Raw genomic sequence first — 18,875 nt, forward strand, 5'->3', positions numbered from 1 at the left:
AGACAATTTTTATGTGGTTCAGCACTCTGCATTCCCATTCTGGGAGCTTGTGTGGCCTACCACTTCGTAGCCTACCATTTCACAATAATAGCACTTACAGTTGACAGGGGCATCTCTAGCAGGGCAGGAATTTGACAAACTGACTTGTTGGAAAGGTGGCATCCTATGTCAGTGCCAGGTTGAAAGTCAACGAGCTCTTCAGTAAGGCCCTTCAACTGCCAATGTTTGTCTATGGAGATTGTATGGCTGTGTGTTCAATTTTATACACCTGTCAGGAATGGGTGGGGCTGAAATGGCAAAATCCACAAATTTGAAGGGGTGTCCACATATTTTTGTATATATGGTGTATCTACTCAGGGTGGAGGTGACAGTGACATAACAGACAGGAAGTAAAAACAGAAAGTTCCCCTCACAACTGGGCTCCAAGCAACTAGGCACATTGGTTTACAGGCATGCTGAACATTATCACAATGAATCAAAGCATTATTCATTCAATACATGTAAAACTGCGTAAACATATAAAATGTTTGAAGGTCTGTAGTTGTTAGCTTCAATAATATGATGTGGACTTGCTGCTATTTTGTCCCTGGCTGTAGTAGCAGTGACATATTAATGTATGTTTTTATGCAGGAGCAGTGTTAATACTAAAACACTTATCAAATACAGTAAATTAACCAAACTGCTTTGCTTTATCTTGGCCAGGTTGTTGTAAATGAGAACTTGTTCTCAACTTGCCTACCTGGTTAGATAAAGGTGAAATACATTTAAAAATTTAAAAAATATATATATTTAAGAAATACTTTACACCTTTTTCTAATTATGTAAAGAAGAGTGAATGTAACTAGAATTAGTATTGGTCCAACATGGTCCTTTGGCCTGCATATATTTGTAGAGCCAATTGAACTGCAGACGTTGGCATTGAACTGCACATGCAAACAAAATTAACAACACTGAGTTTATTTTTTTTCAATATCACAATTTGTATTTATCATTTCAAAGAAACAACTGTACACAGTCAATGGTTTTAAGTTGGATCTGTTTTATACATTATTATTCATTCATTCACCTTTTCCATGTACGTAAGTGTGTCACCCCATTATTGTACAGTGATTGTATAGCGATGGGATGAGACTTCAAAACATGCAGAGCAGTATCATAATAGCGACTATGTAATTCATGCAACTTCTGTGTCCTGATATTGTGATGTTTTCCATTGATGTTGTACAAATGAACCATTTGCCCCATGAATATTCCCCCAAAAAAAAAATATTTTTTTCCTTTTCACAGCAAAAGAAAAACAAAAGTAATTCTTTCTTTACAAAAAATACATTAAGCAATTACATATTGTACAGGTCATCAAGCTGTTGAAATTTGCAAAACATCCATTCAGTAGTTCCCTAAAAACAGTGGTGCTCTAGGGTCAAAGGGCAGGAAATGAACAGTAGGTGTTGAGCATTGACTTAGTTAAACAACTAACAATAGAACATCCTGGATGAAAACAGCAACGAAATAATTATTCCCTGAAATGAAAAAAAGAACGTATTCTAGAAAATCCGGATTTGAGTTTATAACGGCATTAGACTATTGATTTGTAACGGTTGCGGTGTGAATGCTTTCATGAAGGAAGCACTCCAGGACTTAAAGCACATCACACATTACAGATGCCCAGTTACGTAATGTTCTAACATAACTGAAACATCATGACTGCACAGCTAATACAGAAGCATTGTATCAATAATGAGATTCCTCTCACAAGTCTCCCTGTGACACGCTAATGCTTGTGTGCATCAACTGCAGGTTATAAAATTGTGCTTTCTAGTCATTAACAACATCCAGCTGGTTTGTAATTTGAAAGTCTATAAGCTCAAATTGCCCTCTGTGGGACAGAAAAGTACAGGATAACATGGATCATTGGCCATGACAACAGACGGGTTGGCCAACATTTGGAAAAATGACTACTGGTCATTTATCCAGATAGCTACTGAATGAAACCTTAGCATGAATAATTGTATAGGCATGTTTGGCTTTAGGATGTGATCGTACTTCATGCTCTGTAGCTGGAAGTCCAGCTGTTAGTAAAGTGTAACAAGCAAGACAAGAGAAACAGCCATATGAAATCTCATATCACGGTTGAACATGATACGCTCACACTTTTCAGGCTGGTGTTCTTCATGTTCATTCATGAAAATAATTCAAACCTCATTCTCCTGTAATCCAATAAACACATTTCCCTCTAGGACCCTGAAGCACCACTGCTCTTCAAGCAATAGCACTGTGCAATGGGGGAGCGTTTTAGTGCAAAGGAAAAGTTGCATATAAATTCTCGTTTCGCATCAACAATGAGTTCCTGGCCACCTCCCGAAGCCACCATAATACTTGGACCGCATACCATCTGTTTAGAGTGAGACTATGGCATACAAATAGGAGATCTGTGACAGGAGTACACAGAGAACGCAATGGTAAGCAACATTTCCAAACAAAGTTACCATTCGGAGACATCCAAATTAGTGTTTCAGACAGTTACGTACATCAATTTGAGACCAACTCGTTTTTATTGAGCATATTGTTTTTGGAATGAGACCATCCTCCATACGAGCTGCCCAGGCAAGATTAAGTGTAGACTTAACAACAGATAGTAGTGAATACTGCACAGTGAATCTCCTGAATGCAAGAATTCAGCAGACTAGCAGTTTATTGCTAGAATCCTCCCCACTACACTAAGCTAATTGTACTGTATGCCACGCAGTCGTGTGTCATACGAGTCTCAAAATTCACCACAGAATCTCATCGATGTCCACAGTGCCCTATCTGAGTGTGTCCTATGTCATGTATTGTACTGTATTTCACATTCCGTGTGATAGTTATGTTCATTCAAAAATAAGTTCTGCTGATCCTTGCCTTGCTGTGTCCAACAAGCGTTATGGATTGCACTGATTTGGCATTCGACGCCTATATAGATGCATAAAATGTGTTTTAAAAAAACAAGGTAGAAAAAGCTACTCGGGAAAGAGCTCATGATATTTGCACTGTACTATCTCATCGCCGTCACTCCTCACAAATCTGTACAAATCTCTGATGTAAGGAACAGGCAAAGGATTTGTCCACTAGCTTCCATAATGTAAGACTTCCCGTTACCAAATATGGCTTTGCAGTGCTAAGACAAACAGACAATTGTACTGTATGATGCATGGAGAGGAACAAAGTGAACATCGTTGCTGATAACTACATACTGTGAGAGGAACAAGAGATTTATCCCAAGCAAGACATGCATGTGATTCATTCATCCAGAAGCTTTTGTTTACATCCATCTGACATCGACTTGCACTCCTGAGGCCTTGGAGTGACCAATCGGCACCGTATTACTTCTGTGTGGCCCCTGAACTTAGAACCTTGCTGTGTCCTCATCAACTCCTGTGGTTAGTTGAGCTGTTAGAAGCCTGGCCTGTGGAACGGCAGTGCCTGGAAGACTGAGGGAGAACTGAGGACGCAGATGTGAACAAAAAAACCTGAGCTATGAAAACCCTGGGAGTGGTGAGCAGCTGAACAGACACACACACACACACACAACTTAATTTCTCTTTGACTGTCTATAAAAAGCATTGTGATATTTTCTGAATGGACAAAAATAATGTTGACTGGGTATGTGGAGTGCGATTACCACCATCTGATAGTCTTTGAGAAGAAAGGGGGAGGATTTGGTCTTGTGAGATGGCTTCCAGTCCTATCCCTCTGGTGCTGGGTGGCTATGGCTGCTGGGTCCCTGGGGGCCTCTCGGGGGCCCCAGATGAAGGCATAGCTGAGTATGGCCGTGGGGGCCAGCCTAGCCTCCGGGTGAAGGTTCCAGGTCATCCATTCCAAAACCTAGAACAAGCTTTGTGAAGACTGTTGTTACCTGCCTCTTCTCTTTCTCCTGGCTCAATGTTGAATTGTACAAATTCAATTTGGATGAGTTTGATGATATTACAGTTTTGTACTGAAGAAAGTCAAAGTGAGAAAAGAGAGTCCAGAAAAGAATGATGGCAGAGTGAACGAGCAGAAATACAAAAAAAGGAAACAGAAAATAATTGTTCTCCAAAAAGAGGCCAGTTGTGTCAAACATTTAGGCATATTTCATTCTCTTTTGTTCGGGAGTATACAATTGGATGTTCGAGACATACAATACATAAATAGACAGACAAGAGTTACATACAGATACAGCTCATCTCTTACAAAAAATAAAACGTAAAACGTTAGGAGCTACTTTTTCATACTACCAGTGACAACCCTCTTGTTACATGAGTGTCCATCTCTCTCACATTGCTGCCCTGACGAGGATCTGCTTTCTGCAGTGCACCGGTGTCACCACTAGAGGACAGAGGTGGAACGAGCCAGGCAATAAGTGTTAGTGACCAGGTCTGACACCCTCAGAGCAACAGAGATAAAGAGAGAGGGCAACGAGGAGGGGCACACTGATATTCGTGCTTCAAATCCCTCATGTCAGTTCACCAGGGTGATTTTCCTGTCTTTTTCGACACTAAACAGAACTATCGCAGACAGATGAGAGGAAAGGGTTGGGTCTTGACTGGGAGTCTTTTATACCCCTCTCCCTTTCCCCCACCCACCGCACAACATCAAACTCATTTCTTCTTGCTGGACTTTTCTGAACGCTTGGTGTCCGATTTGGTCTCACCCTTATCCGACCTCTCAGAGCGCTCGGCCCTCTCCGGCCTTTCCCCCCGGTCAGACTTGTTATCGGCCTTGCTGCCGTCGCGGCGCGTGCCCTCGTCCGTGGATGAGGTAGTAGGCTGGGGCTGACCCCATTTGGCAATCTCCTCATGCTCTGCGATGCTCTTGTTGATGTTGGTGGTCCAGGCCTTTAGATCATCCTGTGACTCGGAGAGAGAAAGGGAGATGAGAGAGAGCATGGGACAGGACGAATGATAAAGAACAAGAAAGGGAAAGAGAGAGGGTGAGAGACAGAAAGAAAGTTATTTGGCACACGGACAAACATTGCAGAATCACATTGTTGTTATAGGACTGTGTTTCCATGAAAGAGCAGTCAACTTTTGAACGCCTTTTACCTCATCCTTTGCGTGGAACAGAAATTCACTTCCGTCTTTCGTTCTGAAACAGAAGGACAGAAAAGTTGAGGGTAAACACACAAAATGGCTATCTGTACGGTAGACAAGACAAGCAGCATGACCCTGATTGACAGACTGCCTAAAAGGCAGAGTACTAACTTAAGAGTAAAGACGTTTTTCTTCTTCTTGTATCCAAGGGTGACGTCGCAGTGGCAGTGGCCGAGGTTGAGCATGGGCTCGTTGTTGTAAGGTGTGGCGGTGTTCTTAGCGTCCTTATAGAAGCCTATCTCTCCTTTGTTCAGCACACAGTACAGGTTGACCCAGGATCTGCTGTAGGGGCGGGAGGGGGGGGGAAACGGGGCGCGTTCAGCAAAAACCAACCACAGGTTTAATGCCACCTAACCTCACTCACCTGGGGGAGTTCAAGATGACTGGCCGGAGTGGTCCGAGGGGGAACACACTGCCGAACAAACAATGAACCGCCGACCGTAGCGTGCATAGGTGCATACACGTGGCTTACCTTTGTGGAGAGGTAGGAAGAACAGCCAGCAGCAAGGAGCAACAGGAGAGAGGGAAAAAACAGAGTTTGGTTAAATGACAGTATTGGTATTAGTGAACATTCATCTCACCTCTTAAGATGATTGAGTGTAACAAACAAAAAGCTAGGCTTTACCTTGGCATGTACATAGCATTACATGTACATCAGAAACATTCATCCAATTGGTGAGTGAGCAGTGGGTCTCATTTGTGGGATGAGTCTGTTGCGTTGCGTGTCAGCCATGGCCTCCAGGGGGCAGTGCAGCAGCGAGAGGCGGACGGTTCAGTCTCCGGGGGCCAGAGACCCGTGGTAGGCCACCAAGCATGGCCGACTGAACGAAACGTCTCTCGGAGGAAGCGGAGTGATGTGTGGGTCTCTGCAGGGACCTGTGCGTGTAGTATGGCTATGGCTGCATATCGTACTGGCTATGGGCCAGAACCAGCACCAGGTTCGACCTTAGGCCCAGCAACAACATCCATCAACCAGACCGCTCTCCGTCAGGGGCCGTGTTGGTTAGGCACCATGCATGTGGCAAGCAGTGGAATGGCTGGTGGCTATCTCTTGGTTGAACTCTCATTCTGATACACTTCTGATCAGAGGCTAAACAGAGATCTGAAGTTTCAATAAAATGCTAGAAGAGCATATGTTAAAGCAAATGGCTATTTTCAAATAGGATGCTAGAACATATGTCAACCCAGAATTCTATTTTCAATAGGTTACAAGAGCATATGTCAACTCGGGTCGTAAGCTCCAATAGGAATGTCTGAACATACAGTATGTCAGACCAGTGCTAAAGCTCCAATAGGATGAGCATATGTCGACCGAGACCTAAGGCACCAATCAGATGCTGGAACATATGTTAATGCCAGTGACATGCAACCAATTGAACATTTCGTAGGTAAAGTCAGTTGTTTTGTTAGCTTAACATGCTAATAAGATCATGCCTGGTTGTTTTGTCAGACTTCCCCCCCCCGTCAGGAACCTGGATGCCCACCTGTTAGAGCTCTTCCTCATGGTCTCGATGTCCAGCTTGCGGAAGAGGAAGCCCTCGTGGTGGGCTGTGTGGCTAGGAGGCTGGGGGACCGAAGGGCTCACGCCCTGAGCCACCCCTGGCTCCGGCGCCGAGCGCGACCGCCGGGTGGTGGCCTCTCCTGCAGATGGGTCCTTGGGCCGGGGTCTCCGCCGGGGCTTAGGACGATCCCTTGCTCGCGGCCGGTCTGGACGTCCGGAAGACTTCTCTGGCACGCCGTTCGGCACTTTAGAGACCTCCCCTCGTGCCTGAGGGGAGAAGAGAGAAGGCAGAGCTTAGACTATAAATACAATATATAGTCGTTAAACACTCATTAACAGTATTTATGTATAGATAACTGTGGAATAAAGGCGGCATAGCTGGTGAACAGAAGACTCACCGTTGCTGCCTCTCTCTCTTTTAGCTGCTCCACTATATCAAACAAGGTCTGGCCACCTGACTTTTTCTCCCTGTAATCAGCCAAGACAAAAAGTGATACACCTTTCTGCAAACAGCACTTAATGACACTAAGGCGCAAAGTAGTACTCACGTAGAACGTCTGTCTGACTGCTCCTTGGCTGTGTCGTGTTCACTGGACTCCTGTCTTTCTGTCCGGTGGCGGTCTTTCCTCCGGCCCTCGTGTCCGTGGCCCTCCTGCTCGCTGGACGTCTGCCTTTCCAGCTTCCTCTCTTTGCGCTCGGCCCGTTCCCGCCACACCTCCTGGGGCAGCTCATCCCGCCGCGCCTGGATCATCAGCGCCTCACTAGAGTGCTGGCGCTCCAGCCTGGCTTCCCTGTGACTGTCCCTACTGTCCCTACTGTCTCTGTCCCTGTCTCTCTGCTGGGGCTCCGACCGGCTGCTCCCCGCCCGGTGGTCTCTGCTGCTGGGCTCACTGTTCAGCCTCTCCCTGCCCATCCCCTCCCTCCCCATCTCCTGGAGCACCACCTCGGCCATCACCGGCATCACGGGCGCTGGCTCCATTAACACAATATCTCTCTCCCTCTCTCTCTGCTCCCTCTCTCGCACCTCCTTCTCTCTCGCCTTCTCCAGCCTACAGGCCACCAGCATGGGCGTCACCATGTCGTCCATGTGTTTGATCTTAGGCTGCCGGAGGTACTGCGAGGCTTTCACCTCCACTGCGGCGGCTGCCCCAGTCACCAAGCTTGCAGCTATCCCTTTGGCCTCGACCGCGGGGGTGACCAATCCTGCTGCCAACTCTCTGGCTTCAGAGGTGGCAGTCCCAAATCCTGCTGCCACCCCTCGGACCTCCATGGCGGCGGTGGTCCCTAAATTTGTTGCCTCCACAGCGGCTGTTCCCAGCCTGGCTGCCACCCCGACTACACCCCCAGCCACTCCCCCCATCACGGGGATGGCCCGGGCCTCCAGACTGCTGCGGTAGCCACTGGAGCCGTTCATGATGGGGGTGTAGTTGGCTACGGTGGAGCCCAGGCGGCGGGCCACGGAAGAGGGCGATGGTTCCTGGGGGGGCCTTTCGGCTCTGGGCTCGGCCTGCTCGTAAAGGATCCGTCTCATCAGGGGGGAGCCCTGGCTCCGGGCAGGGGATGTCTCCTGGGGGTCCAGGAACACCTTACGACCCAGCAGGGGGGTGGGAGGGAGCTTACTCTGCTCCGCTTTCATCTTCTCCACCTGGAACCAAATCGAGGTTAACTAAACATCAACACTTCATTGTAGAATCTCCTCTACAACCAAATTAAGCATAACGTAAACACGAAGCCATTTGACAAGTCACTTCAAACAATCTGTGCTCTACAACCTCTTGTAAGCAACCAGAAGAAAGACGGCATCAGCTAAGGGGAGTGTTAGTAGGCTAGGGATAGTGACGGACCGTGGTGAGGCGTCGTAGCGAGCTGAAGCGCTCCTCCCAGGTGGCGGCGGCCTTGCGGAAGGCCTCGTGGCGGCGGATGAGCTGCTCCACCTCGTCCACGCTGGCGCCCAACTCCTTGCTGTTGATGAAGGGCTCCTGGGCTGTGAGCCAGGCCTCGGCCACCACCGCTTCCTGGGCAAACTGGTGCACCTCCAGCACTGAGGCAGAGGAGAAAGAGGAACTCAGTGTCTGAGAACAATTGGAATCAAATTGTAGCTTACTGTGGTTCAAACTCTATTATGGAATGCCTTGGGATAATATCATTTAGAGACTTGAGGTGCCAGGTACTAGAGTAGTTCCATTCAGGTGAAGTCAGAGGGACTCACTGTGCTGCAGGACCTCCCAGTGTTTGTCCCATTTCTCAGACAGCTCGTACTGCTTGGCCACCACCGTATCCAGCTTCTCCTTGATCTAAAAAGACATAGCATTTCCATTGAGTTTAATCTAAACTAGTGACTGTAAATGTCATCTAAACTACAGTACCATCCTCCATGTTCTATGGCAGAACCCTGTCAACAGTGCTGTTACCTCCTCAGCAGCAGGGTTGCGCGCGGCCAGCAGCGTCTTGCCCATCTCGATGCACTGCAGCACACTCTTACTGCGCGCCTCCACCTCGCTCTTCAAGCTCTGGTGGTAGTTCATCAGTACCTCCACTGAGGACACATCCCTGAAAGGACCAGAGAGTCCAGAGCCCGTTATATCGCTGGAGGGAATGCTGACAGTGAAGGAGAAGAGCACAGGGTTACCCACCATGGAAGACAAGGGCCAGAAAATAACACTATTTTAAAACTCGCTCACAGTGCATTGCTTTGACATTTTTCATTATCATTTTTTGCTCTGTGTTTTCTGTGCTCTCTCTCTCTCTCTCTGCATCTCTTGGTGCAGCTCTCCATATTTGGCATTTCCGTAACATAAATGAGTTCCGTTTTGAGTTATATTATGATAAGGTACTAAAATCAAAACAGGCCCCTGAACTTGCAGCTCAATCCCATCTGGTAGACGGACAGAGGGATGACACAGAGCAGTATGAGATACACCATAAATACAAACTGTAAATATAGATATTTCATTGAATGTTTAACGAATGCCCCATTCACATAAAAAAAATCTTCCAGTAAAGAGATACACAACTTCGTTTTGGATTCTAGCTGAAGTACATTATGCATCTTTCAGCCTCTCCTAGGTGTTGAACTAAGGTTGCTAGGCCTATAGTATTTTCAACAAAAGGGTCAACTTTTTTCACCCTTCTTTTTTTTCTCTTGCTCACCTCACTTTAATAGAAAGTGTATGCCTCAACCATAAATATACAATTGTGACCCCAATTGTATACCTTGGATTGTCCCCTGTGCCGATCTGAGAGATGATGCTGTCCATCCACATGATCTGGTCTCGCACCACCCCGAAGAACCGCAGCTTGTCTGTTGCCGTGGTGATCTGCACTCGGCACTCCTCGCAGGAAGTCAAGAGCTCCTTCCAGCAATGCATCACTTCCTGTTCCCGGCCGGCGATGGCCTCAGCCTTCTGCCCGGCGTAGATGGTCCGGAGCTGACCCGCACTCTCCTGGAGCTGCCTCACCTGGACACAGACAGACGGGTGATAATTACATAGGAATGCCTAAAAACACTGCAAAGATTACTGTAGTAATGTGAAGAGAAATGTAATGTGACGTGTTACCACATTGACTGCTTGTTTTGTTCAGTCTTCCTTTCTTAGCCTTATGTGCACGTAAAATAAAGTGACAGTGGGCGGGGCCTCACCTGAGTGACGAGCAGCTGGATGTCGTGCTCGAAGCTCTGCATGAGCCTCTGCAGGGTGCTGGTGTTGGCGGTGCCACCCTGGCGCGCCCGCACCTCGGGCAACCTCCGCTGCTTATCATCGATTTGGGCCAAGACCTGCAGCACAATGCGATAACGGTCCATCAGAGACACAACAAAACACGACACAGACCTGTATCCCTTGGTACTTCTTGTGGTAGAAACGCTACCTCGCGGCAGTCGGTGAAGAACTTGTGGAGCTGGTGCGAGGCGGCCAGCATCTGTGCCCGGGTCTCCATGAGCTCCAGGAGGTCGGCCCAGGCCTCGTTCACGCCGTCCTTCCACTCGGCGATGGTGGCGGCGTCGGCGTGGCCGTAGTCGATCAGCTCGTCCACCATCTGGTTAACCGCCGTCACACGCTCCTGACCCAGACTGCCCGTCTCCGACGCAAACTCTGTGAACTTCTCCTGCAGGATCTGAAGGGAGGAGGAGGAGAGAGGAGGAGAGGAATGAAGGGATGATCAATATCTGTTTGGCCAAGCTAAGCACTGTTGCTAAAACGGTAATGGGCTACTTAGAAAAACTAAATCCATTGAAATACATGCTACTTCCTTACTAAGCAAGAATACAGTGTACTGTATACCATTCTTTGAGCCATATCAACTCTGTTGCCAACAGTCTTTAGACACACGCTATAACAATAGAGGCCATATAGCAGAGCAACTTACAGTCATGCAGGAATTCATTTTCTACGTATGGGTGGTCCCAGGAATCGAACCCACAATCCTGGCGTTGCAAGCGCCAATGCTCTACAAACTGAGCGACAGAGGACTAAGAGGATTATCAGATTGTTGAATGTTTTGTCCATTCAGGTCCCACTGACCGTGACGTGTTCAAAGTCCTGTCCCAGTTCTGGCGAGCTGGCCACCACCTCCCTCTCAGCGATCCACTGCTCCAGCTCGTCCACCTCGCGGTTGAGCTGGTAGAGCCAGTACTGCTGCTCCAGACGAGACTTTCTCTCCTCCACCAGGTCCTTCAGAGACACGTACAGCCGGTCCATCTGACACTGACGCTTACTGATCTGCTCACTGAGACACACACACACCAGAGACAGTTGTTAGAGACGAATAGTAAACACAGGGTAAAATTGAGGGGTAATGTGTGGGAGCTGAGATCCTGCAGTGAAACTAATTTGGACATGTAAAACCATGAGCTGCTGTTGAGTTTCCGGAAGGAGTAAATGTGAGGAGGATAAGACTTACAAAGCAAACTGAACAACATGAGAACGACATGGACAACCCATAAAAAAACAATACCCTACTAGTGCAGAGATACAGGTCTAGCATCGACTAACAGCTAAGAGCTAAGATGATAGCGCCGTTAGCATCGACACCAGAGACAGAGAAGTATTACGGACCCAGTGCTGACCCTGATGTCACCATGATTCACTCTGCTGCCATAACAGAGCAACAGGAGTCTATGACTGGCCTACTTTACTGTGCTGTACTACCTCCTCTAGAGGGGTTATGTCATTCAAGCAGTCTGCCATTCACTACCGGGTTACTCCTCAGCACCCAGTAGACATAGAGTGTAGAGGCCCTGGATCCTCTTCAATCAAGTCACAAAATGAGATCCATAGTTATCATATATGGGATTTCCTTTGATTTTTTTTTTTAGGCAGTATTTTAAATGTGCATTTCATGGCACACTCACTTTACAGCTACTATAATCAACGTTCGATCCCACGAAAGTCTTGGTGTGGTGTAGCGTGGTGAAAGGTTTGTGGGGCACTAACACTGACCTGTCTGGATGTCCCATCTCCAGTAGCTGCCTGCACTGCTGGGAGAGAAGGCCTATCGTCTCAGCGTAGTCCTCTATCGTCTGCTCCAGTACCAGGTGCTTCTTCAGTAGCTGCAGGGTGCTGGGCTCATCCTGAAGGGGAGGCCACAACACTCTTGACAGTCCATTCTCACAAACTTCAAAATGCTAACAATTCAAGGGGAGTGTTCATCACAGGAGGTTGGAGGCACCTTAATTGGGGAGGACGGGTTCGTGGTAATGACTGGAGCGGAATTGGTAGAATGGTATCGAACACATGGTTTCCAGGTGTTTGATGTCATTCCATTTGCTCCTTTCCGGCCGTTATTTTGAGCCGTCCTCCCCTCAGCGGCCTCGACTGGTGTTCATGTACAGTTGCTGATGTCTGGAGGGACACAATGACATTGTACTACACCTATGCACATACAACTTTTCCCTCTTCCAAAAAGCCAATCATCTTACTGTAAAAAGGTAACTGGGCAGATTAAGTACATCAGCGCCTGGTGATTTTTTTATTAAAAAAAATATATATTTGACCTTTTATTTAACTAGGCAAGTCAGTTAAGAACAAATTCTTATTTTCAATGACGGCCTAGGAACAGTGGGTTAACTGCCTGTTCAGGGGCAGAACGACAGATTTGTACCTTGTCAGCTCAGGGGTTTGAACTTGCAACCTTCCGGTTACTAGTCCAACGCTCTAACCACTAGGCTACCCTGCCGCCCCATTGGCTTATTCGCCGCCTACCTTTCCCTTTTCCTCGTTCATCATGTGCAGCTCCTGTTCGCTGAGCCAGGCCTCCACCTCGGCCGTGTCAAAGTAGTACTGCTGGGCCTGGTACATGGCATCCAGCACCAGCTGTCTTCTCTCCGTCTCGGCCCACAGCAGACCCCACAGCCCATTGAGCTGCTCCAGGCCCGCCCGCACACAGTCAGCCTCGGGGCTGCGGATGGAGGCGATGACATTAGCTCTTTCCAGGACGTCCTCCACCCTCGCCCGATGGCCCTGTAGCTCCCTCTGCAGAGTCTGGGGGGGGGACAGAAAGACGATGTCCAGATAGATAGATAGACATATACTGTAAAGATGTGGTTATCCTCAGCTAGCTGCCACACACCTGGTTCTTCTTCATGAGCTGCTGCACAGCCTGTAGGCTGGAGCCGTGCTCCTGAGACGTGGCGGCAGGCAGCCGCTCCTGCACCCACAGCTGCAAACACATCACAGGTTAAACTAGCAAAGAAGCACCTGCAAACTCTGGTAACTGTTCTAGGTTTATCACCAGCATGGTATTGCATCAGTTTAGAGTTACATGCATCTTTCTTCAAGATAAATCTTCAACAACAAAAAAAGGGGGGTTAGTCGCCGACTTAAGCAACACTTCAACCCTTGACGATGACACTTGTAAGTCACACTTTTAGAAGCAAATGTATGCGCGAAGTGGTCTGAGTAGACTGGGGGAGGTGTGCGGGTGTTCTCTAAGTGTCTGTAAGTGTGCGTGGTGTGTGTGGGTATAATCGGAGGACGATCAGGACGGCCACTCACTATCTCGTCCTCCAGGTCCCGGCCCACTTGGTGAACCTCCTTGGAGGCCAGAAGGATGCGCCGGCGCTCCTTGAGCGGCTCGATGAGGCGGACGATGCGCGTCTCCACGGCGGACTGGCGCTCGCTGACCGTGTCCATGACCTGGCCCTGCTGGGGGACGGAGGCCGCCGCCACCTGCAGCTCCCCCACCTCCTTATACCACTCCTCCATCTGACACTCCATCGTCTGGAGAGAGGGAGCGAGGGGATGCGAGAGGGAGTGAGAGAGGAGGTAGAATGGAAGCAAAGGGGAATGGAATTGAAGCGTTTGAGGAGGGGCGAGTGAAGGAAGGAGGGAGAAAGGATAGGTTAGGAAATAAAGAGCGGGAGGGAGGAAGTCCATGGGACAGCGAGACGCCTGGTGAGTATTGAGGGGATACATTGGTTCATCTATCGATCCCCTCTCACCAAAATATCCGGACAACATCCAACTCAGGAGTCAGCCACTGATGGATTTCCATAAAGGTGTACATGATCAGTTGCTCTACTGGTCAGTCTGTCATAACAATTCATGAGAAGATCACCAGGGAGGTGAAGTAGTGTCACTGAGGATAACTACTTTGAAAAGTGGGCCAGATGCAAAGAGTTGTTACATGGGTGCCATGGTAAAGTGAATTAGAGTAGGAGGCAGAATGAGGCCGATCAATCCCTTACGAATTCACATGACGATTTGACTTTGGGAATTCTTAGGAATTGGGAGGAAAAGAGCCTTCGGGACGGCTGCCTCGGTACCTTCTATCTGGTTAAAATGAATCCCCTGACATTCTCAGAGACACATATCAGAGACTAGCACGAGAATAATCACACTTTCTATTGGCTTGCACAAATGTTACACCATTGAATCACAAATAAAACAAAAAATGGGAACATTATTTCTAATTTTGACAGAAATGGTCCTTGAATTAATACACAGGACCATTTCTTAGTCTCACACAGACACACACAGTGGAGTGGAGATTTTCATACATTTCCATATGAAGCCAAATGTTAGAGATTCCGGGGTGAGACAGTGATTCTGCTCACACCATACATAGATCACAGGGAGAACAGCGGGACAGGATGAGACCGTGATTCTGCTCACACCATAGATCACAGGGTGAACAGCGGGACAGGATGAGACAGTGATTCTGCTCACACCATAGATCACAGGGTGAACAGCGGGACAGGATGAGACAGTGATTCTGCTCACACCATAGATCACAGGGAGAACAGCGGGACAGGATGAGACAGTGATTCTGCTCACACCATAGATCACAGGGAGAACAGTAGGACAGGATGAGTGAGTGGTAGTGGCTGGAAGGAAGCAGAAAGAAAAGGACAAAAATACTAGCATTAAAGTATAAAGAGGGATAAAAGAAATAAATTAAGAGAGAAAAGGGAAAGGACAGGAAAGGAAAGGAAGAAAGAAAGGAAGGAAGGAAGTAAGGAAAGGAAGGAATTAAAGGAAAATAAAGGAAAGAAAATGAAAGATTAGAGTACCCATGAGAGAAATGAACTGAAGTGAAAAGGTTACTGTACCCCTGGATGGAGGTTGGGTGGTGGAGCATACTGTACACAAAGCACAATTACAGGCTGAAAGGGAACTGTAAGCAGCCCTTAGGGGCAGCATGCTGTTGGAGAGGAGAATGAGAGACGCATGATGAACTGATAAGATGTATGGACCCAGTAGTAGTGACAGAACAGAGGTAGAGCTTCCTGGACAGGAAAAAAACCTGAACCACCTCCTACTGTATAGGTTGTTCACACAGAACAACCCTAGGTTTTTGTATATAGAGATACACTGCGATATTCAACTTTAACCTACATTTTCATTATGTACGACAATAGCTTCATCATACCCAAAAATATTCCCAACTGATCACAAAACCAAAAACTGTAACAGTAGTTGGACCATATATTGAAGAGGAAGAGACCTGGAGCTTCTTGAGCTGCTTGTTGACGCTGGTCAGGTCCTGACCCTGGTCCACGTAGCCCAGTTGTCCCTCCAGCTGGTGCAGCTGATGGTCCAGGCTGGTGTAGCTCTGCACCAGCAGGTCAGCCTGGTTGGCTTCAAACAGCTGGCGGGCCTTGGCCTGGGTGGTGCTCTCCAGGTCCTGCCAACACTCGTGGATCTCCCCCAGCTTCCTCCGCACCACCGGGCCCAGCTCGGGCTTCTCCTGGATCAACTGCTGGCCCTCCTGGAGGATGGAAGGGGGGAGCAGGTGGAGGATAGGAAGAAGAGGTTGAGAGAGATGTAGGATGGCGGTTGAAGGTTAGGGTAATGGAGAGGGAGCACGAGGAGATGGAACAGAGAGAAAGGGAGATGGGGGGTTAGAGTTATTAGACATTGATGAGTGGAGGTTATAATAACATGAAAAATAAAGTCTCATTTATATCACTTATGGAACATTGGTGTCATAAACAATCTTCTGTCGTAAATGTAGGATTTTATCCATTGAAATCATTCTGTAAATAGATACATCATAGACAGAAACAATTTGTGACTACCACGTTGGCAGTTTACCATATGGGAGCATACATTTAAGCACTTTGTTACACCTGCTGTTGAAAATTAGATTGATACGGAGTTGGCTATGGTTTTTCTAGATCTTTAATCTGGTAGGTAAATAAAATGGTTTCTAAGCAATCACGTAAAATGACAAAGAAAATGCCTTCCATTGTTAGCTTGTAAGCTTGAGCTGTGACTCAGTGGTACACCTTTATGGAGGCTACAGCCTGGGCTCCAGACCAGCTGCTCCTGACACTGGCCTATCAGTGCACATCAAATTGGGTTAGGGCTTGCTTGGCCCTGGCAGCCCAGAAAACCACTTCACCTTTAGAGGTCTGAGCTCACAGATAAAACGCACTTCTCTTATCATCATTTCACTTCCTGATTGAATCATCTGGTATGGATCTCTCCTTTGTCTGTCTCTTCATCGTTTTAGAGGTTTCAGGTTTGACTCATTTCTTGTTGATTTCATTCATGACACACTCAGGTCTTTTCAGAATAGACCCAGATTTAAAAGCTCTCTGCATAGTCACGATTCTTTCCAGTAAGCCTAGCTTAATCGCATAACAACCGCAACCCCAGAGACTGAGCCAGCGAATGAGAGGAGAGCACACTGAGTTGCTGCCTGCCGTGACACACCATCACAGACTCAGAGAGGCAGACAGACATACACTTGCTCTCTCTCCTGTGCGCCTGAGTGCACACAAGTGTTCCAAGCAACGGGGGTTGTAAACTACGCAATCATCTCACTTCATTTTCGCCGCCATGGAGACATTAGCCAGTGACGACCGGAGAGGAGATTTAACTTACCCATGATCTAACACCCCCCCCCATTGTAATTCACTCTCTGTCAGAGGTGGGTTGTGTGTGGGGGGGCTGGATCTGAGTGAGTCAGCACAGCAGAGCTCACAGATATTACGCTCAAGGACATAAAACAAGGATGGCCTGCCTGAACTCACCATTTCCCCAAGGCACCATAAAGAGCCTATAGGGCCGCCCCCACAAAAAAAAAAAATTTGCATTTCAAGCCACTATAATGTAATTCGCTGATTGGAGTTAAGTGTGCATTTCATGTGGAAGGATTGAAATGCTAGTTAGTTAGTTCCCTTTGTGATCAGTTAAAAACAGTCCCGTTCCCCTGAAACACAGTACTTGCTTCTGCTTAAGGCTCCGAACAAGAAAGCGTAGAAATATCTCTATTGTATATACTCCAGTTGGGAGGACATTTGCTTTGCTGCTGCTCTTAACGGCTGCACCATTAGTGGAGTATCCTATTCCCTCTGATCCAGCACCGTCTTCTCATTATCTGCCCACACAAAGGAAGTCCTCATTTGGAGAAGCACACCCCAGCTGCACTGTGAAGGGACACACTCCCAACAGGGCCAAAATATCTCAGCATGCATATGTTACTTTCCTGATCACCGGATGAGAGGTGCAGCAAGGGTATTCTACCCAACTCGTAGACTTTGTCAGTACAAATGTTCAAAACAAGTTCATCAGTAGCCAAAAGGACCGGGAAAACTTGAATTACCATAATGACCACACAAATAACAGATGGCAAGGAAAAACAGAATCGTCACTATGTGATCATGTATGCAATATCAAACATCTGTTATTGAATTCTAATTACATCAAGTGTGGCCATTGCGTTTGGCTGGTTGTGTCCACGGAAGCTATTGTGTCAATATTACTCCATGTGTGAAGGCCTGAAGGCATAAATCTGCCTGGGAGGACCAGACACAGTCACGTGATTATGCTGGGGGTACCATGGCCATACGTGCCAGCAGGCATCAAGAGGAGTCAACATATATCAATGAGTGTATTGAAGGAAATATCAAGCCTTGTGAAGATTGTTCTTTGTCGCTTGATCTAAGGCCATGCCTTATAATGAAGCCAGACATTGTTTATGAAATGGTTTATGGGAAGCACATTTATTAATATGGGGCGGCAGGGTAGCCTAGTGGTTAGAACGGGCTAATAACCGGAAGGTTGCAAATTCCAATCCCCGAGATGACTGTTGTTCTGCCCCTGAACAGGCAGTTAACCCGCTGTCATTGAAAATAAGAATTTGTTCTTAACTGACTTGCAGAGTCAAATAAAGGTTTAAAAAAAAAAATGAATAGACTATTTATGTGTGGATAGTGATGTCCTTTTGATGGGTGATCACCTGGAGAAGTAAAGAAACACGTGAGAGATTCTGGTTGCTCGCCGACAATTGGTTGAGGGCGCAAACCTGTTGTCCTGCGTCGCCCAGGCCAGTAAATAACTCTTGAGCTCTATTTTCTTCTGGTATTAAGGCATCACTAACGCAAGCTCTTTGGCAATTCTGTGTCTTCTGGCCTAAGTGTGAACACATTGCCTTGTGCTCATGGAACGAGAGATGTGATTTATAATATCATCCTCGTCCATGGGCTAATGGTGAGAAAGTGTCACGCCTTGGTCTTAGTATTTTGTGTTTTCTTTATATATTTGGTCAGGCCAGGGTGTGACATGGGTTATTGTGGTGTGTTTTTTGTCTTGGGGTTTTGTGGGGCGTCGACGTAGTCTATGGCTGCCTGAGGCGGTTCTCAATCAGAGTCAGGTGATTCTCGTTGTCTCTGATTGGGAACCATATTTAGGCAGCCATATTCTGTGAGTGTTTGTGGGTGATTGTTCCTGTCTCTGTGTAGTGTTCACCAGATAACCTATCACAGCCTTTCTCGTTCCGTTTGTTGTTTTGTATATTTATAGTTATTTCATGTATCGCTA

General features: G+C 47.2%; 1 protein-coding gene across 9 annotated transcripts in view; it reads right to left on the bottom strand.

Moving 5' to 3' along the window:
- Nucleotides 1-941: 941 nt before the first annotated feature.
- The window catches only part of LOC118396821 (spectrin beta chain, non-erythrocytic 4-like), a 68,788-nt gene continuing 50,854 nt past the window's right edge, over nucleotides 942-18,875 (bottom strand). The window contains exons 20-38 of one of the 9 annotated variants that reach the window (XR_008067715.1): nucleotides 15,553-15,816; nucleotides 13,602-13,826; nucleotides 13,177-13,266; nucleotides 12,810-13,088; nucleotides 12,048-12,178; nucleotides 11,130-11,334; nucleotides 10,477-10,722; nucleotides 10,250-10,384; nucleotides 9,823-10,067; nucleotides 9,021-9,207; nucleotides 8,819-8,903; nucleotides 8,454-8,650; nucleotides 7,158-8,254; nucleotides 7,008-7,077; nucleotides 6,593-6,876; nucleotides 5,220-5,390; nucleotides 5,061-5,103; nucleotides 3,662-4,871; nucleotides 942-3,478 (exon numbers count right to left, since the gene is read on the bottom strand). Coding sequence is in view for 6 of the 9 variants with exons in the window: in XM_052467338.1 (XP_052323298.1) it covers nucleotides 4,617-4,871; nucleotides 5,061-5,103; nucleotides 5,220-5,390; nucleotides 6,593-6,876; nucleotides 7,008-7,077; nucleotides 7,158-8,254; nucleotides 8,454-8,650; nucleotides 8,819-8,903; nucleotides 9,021-9,207; nucleotides 9,823-10,067; nucleotides 10,250-10,384; nucleotides 10,477-10,722; nucleotides 11,130-11,334; nucleotides 12,048-12,178; nucleotides 12,810-13,088; nucleotides 13,177-13,266; nucleotides 13,602-13,826; nucleotides 15,553-15,816 (4,209 nt within the window). In the remaining 3 variants the exon portion in view is untranslated. Of the gene's footprint in view, nucleotides 4,872-5,060; nucleotides 5,104-5,219; nucleotides 5,391-5,580; nucleotides 6,877-7,007; nucleotides 7,078-7,157; nucleotides 8,255-8,453; nucleotides 8,651-8,818; nucleotides 8,904-9,020; nucleotides 9,208-9,822; nucleotides 10,068-10,249; nucleotides 10,385-10,476; nucleotides 10,723-11,129; nucleotides 11,335-12,047; nucleotides 12,179-12,809; nucleotides 13,089-13,176; nucleotides 13,267-13,601; nucleotides 13,827-15,552; nucleotides 15,817-18,875 lie in introns of those variants that run through there. The other 8 variants (XR_008067714.1, XM_052467341.1, XM_052467338.1 and 5 more) reach the window with 8 other exon arrangements.

Source organism: Oncorhynchus keta, chromosome 18, assembly GCF_023373465.1.
Source record: "Oncorhynchus keta strain PuntledgeMale-10-30-2019 chromosome 18, Oket_V2, whole genome shotgun sequence".
In the NCBI taxonomy this organism is placed as follows: Eukaryota; Metazoa; Chordata; class Actinopteri; order Salmoniformes; family Salmonidae; genus Oncorhynchus; species Oncorhynchus keta.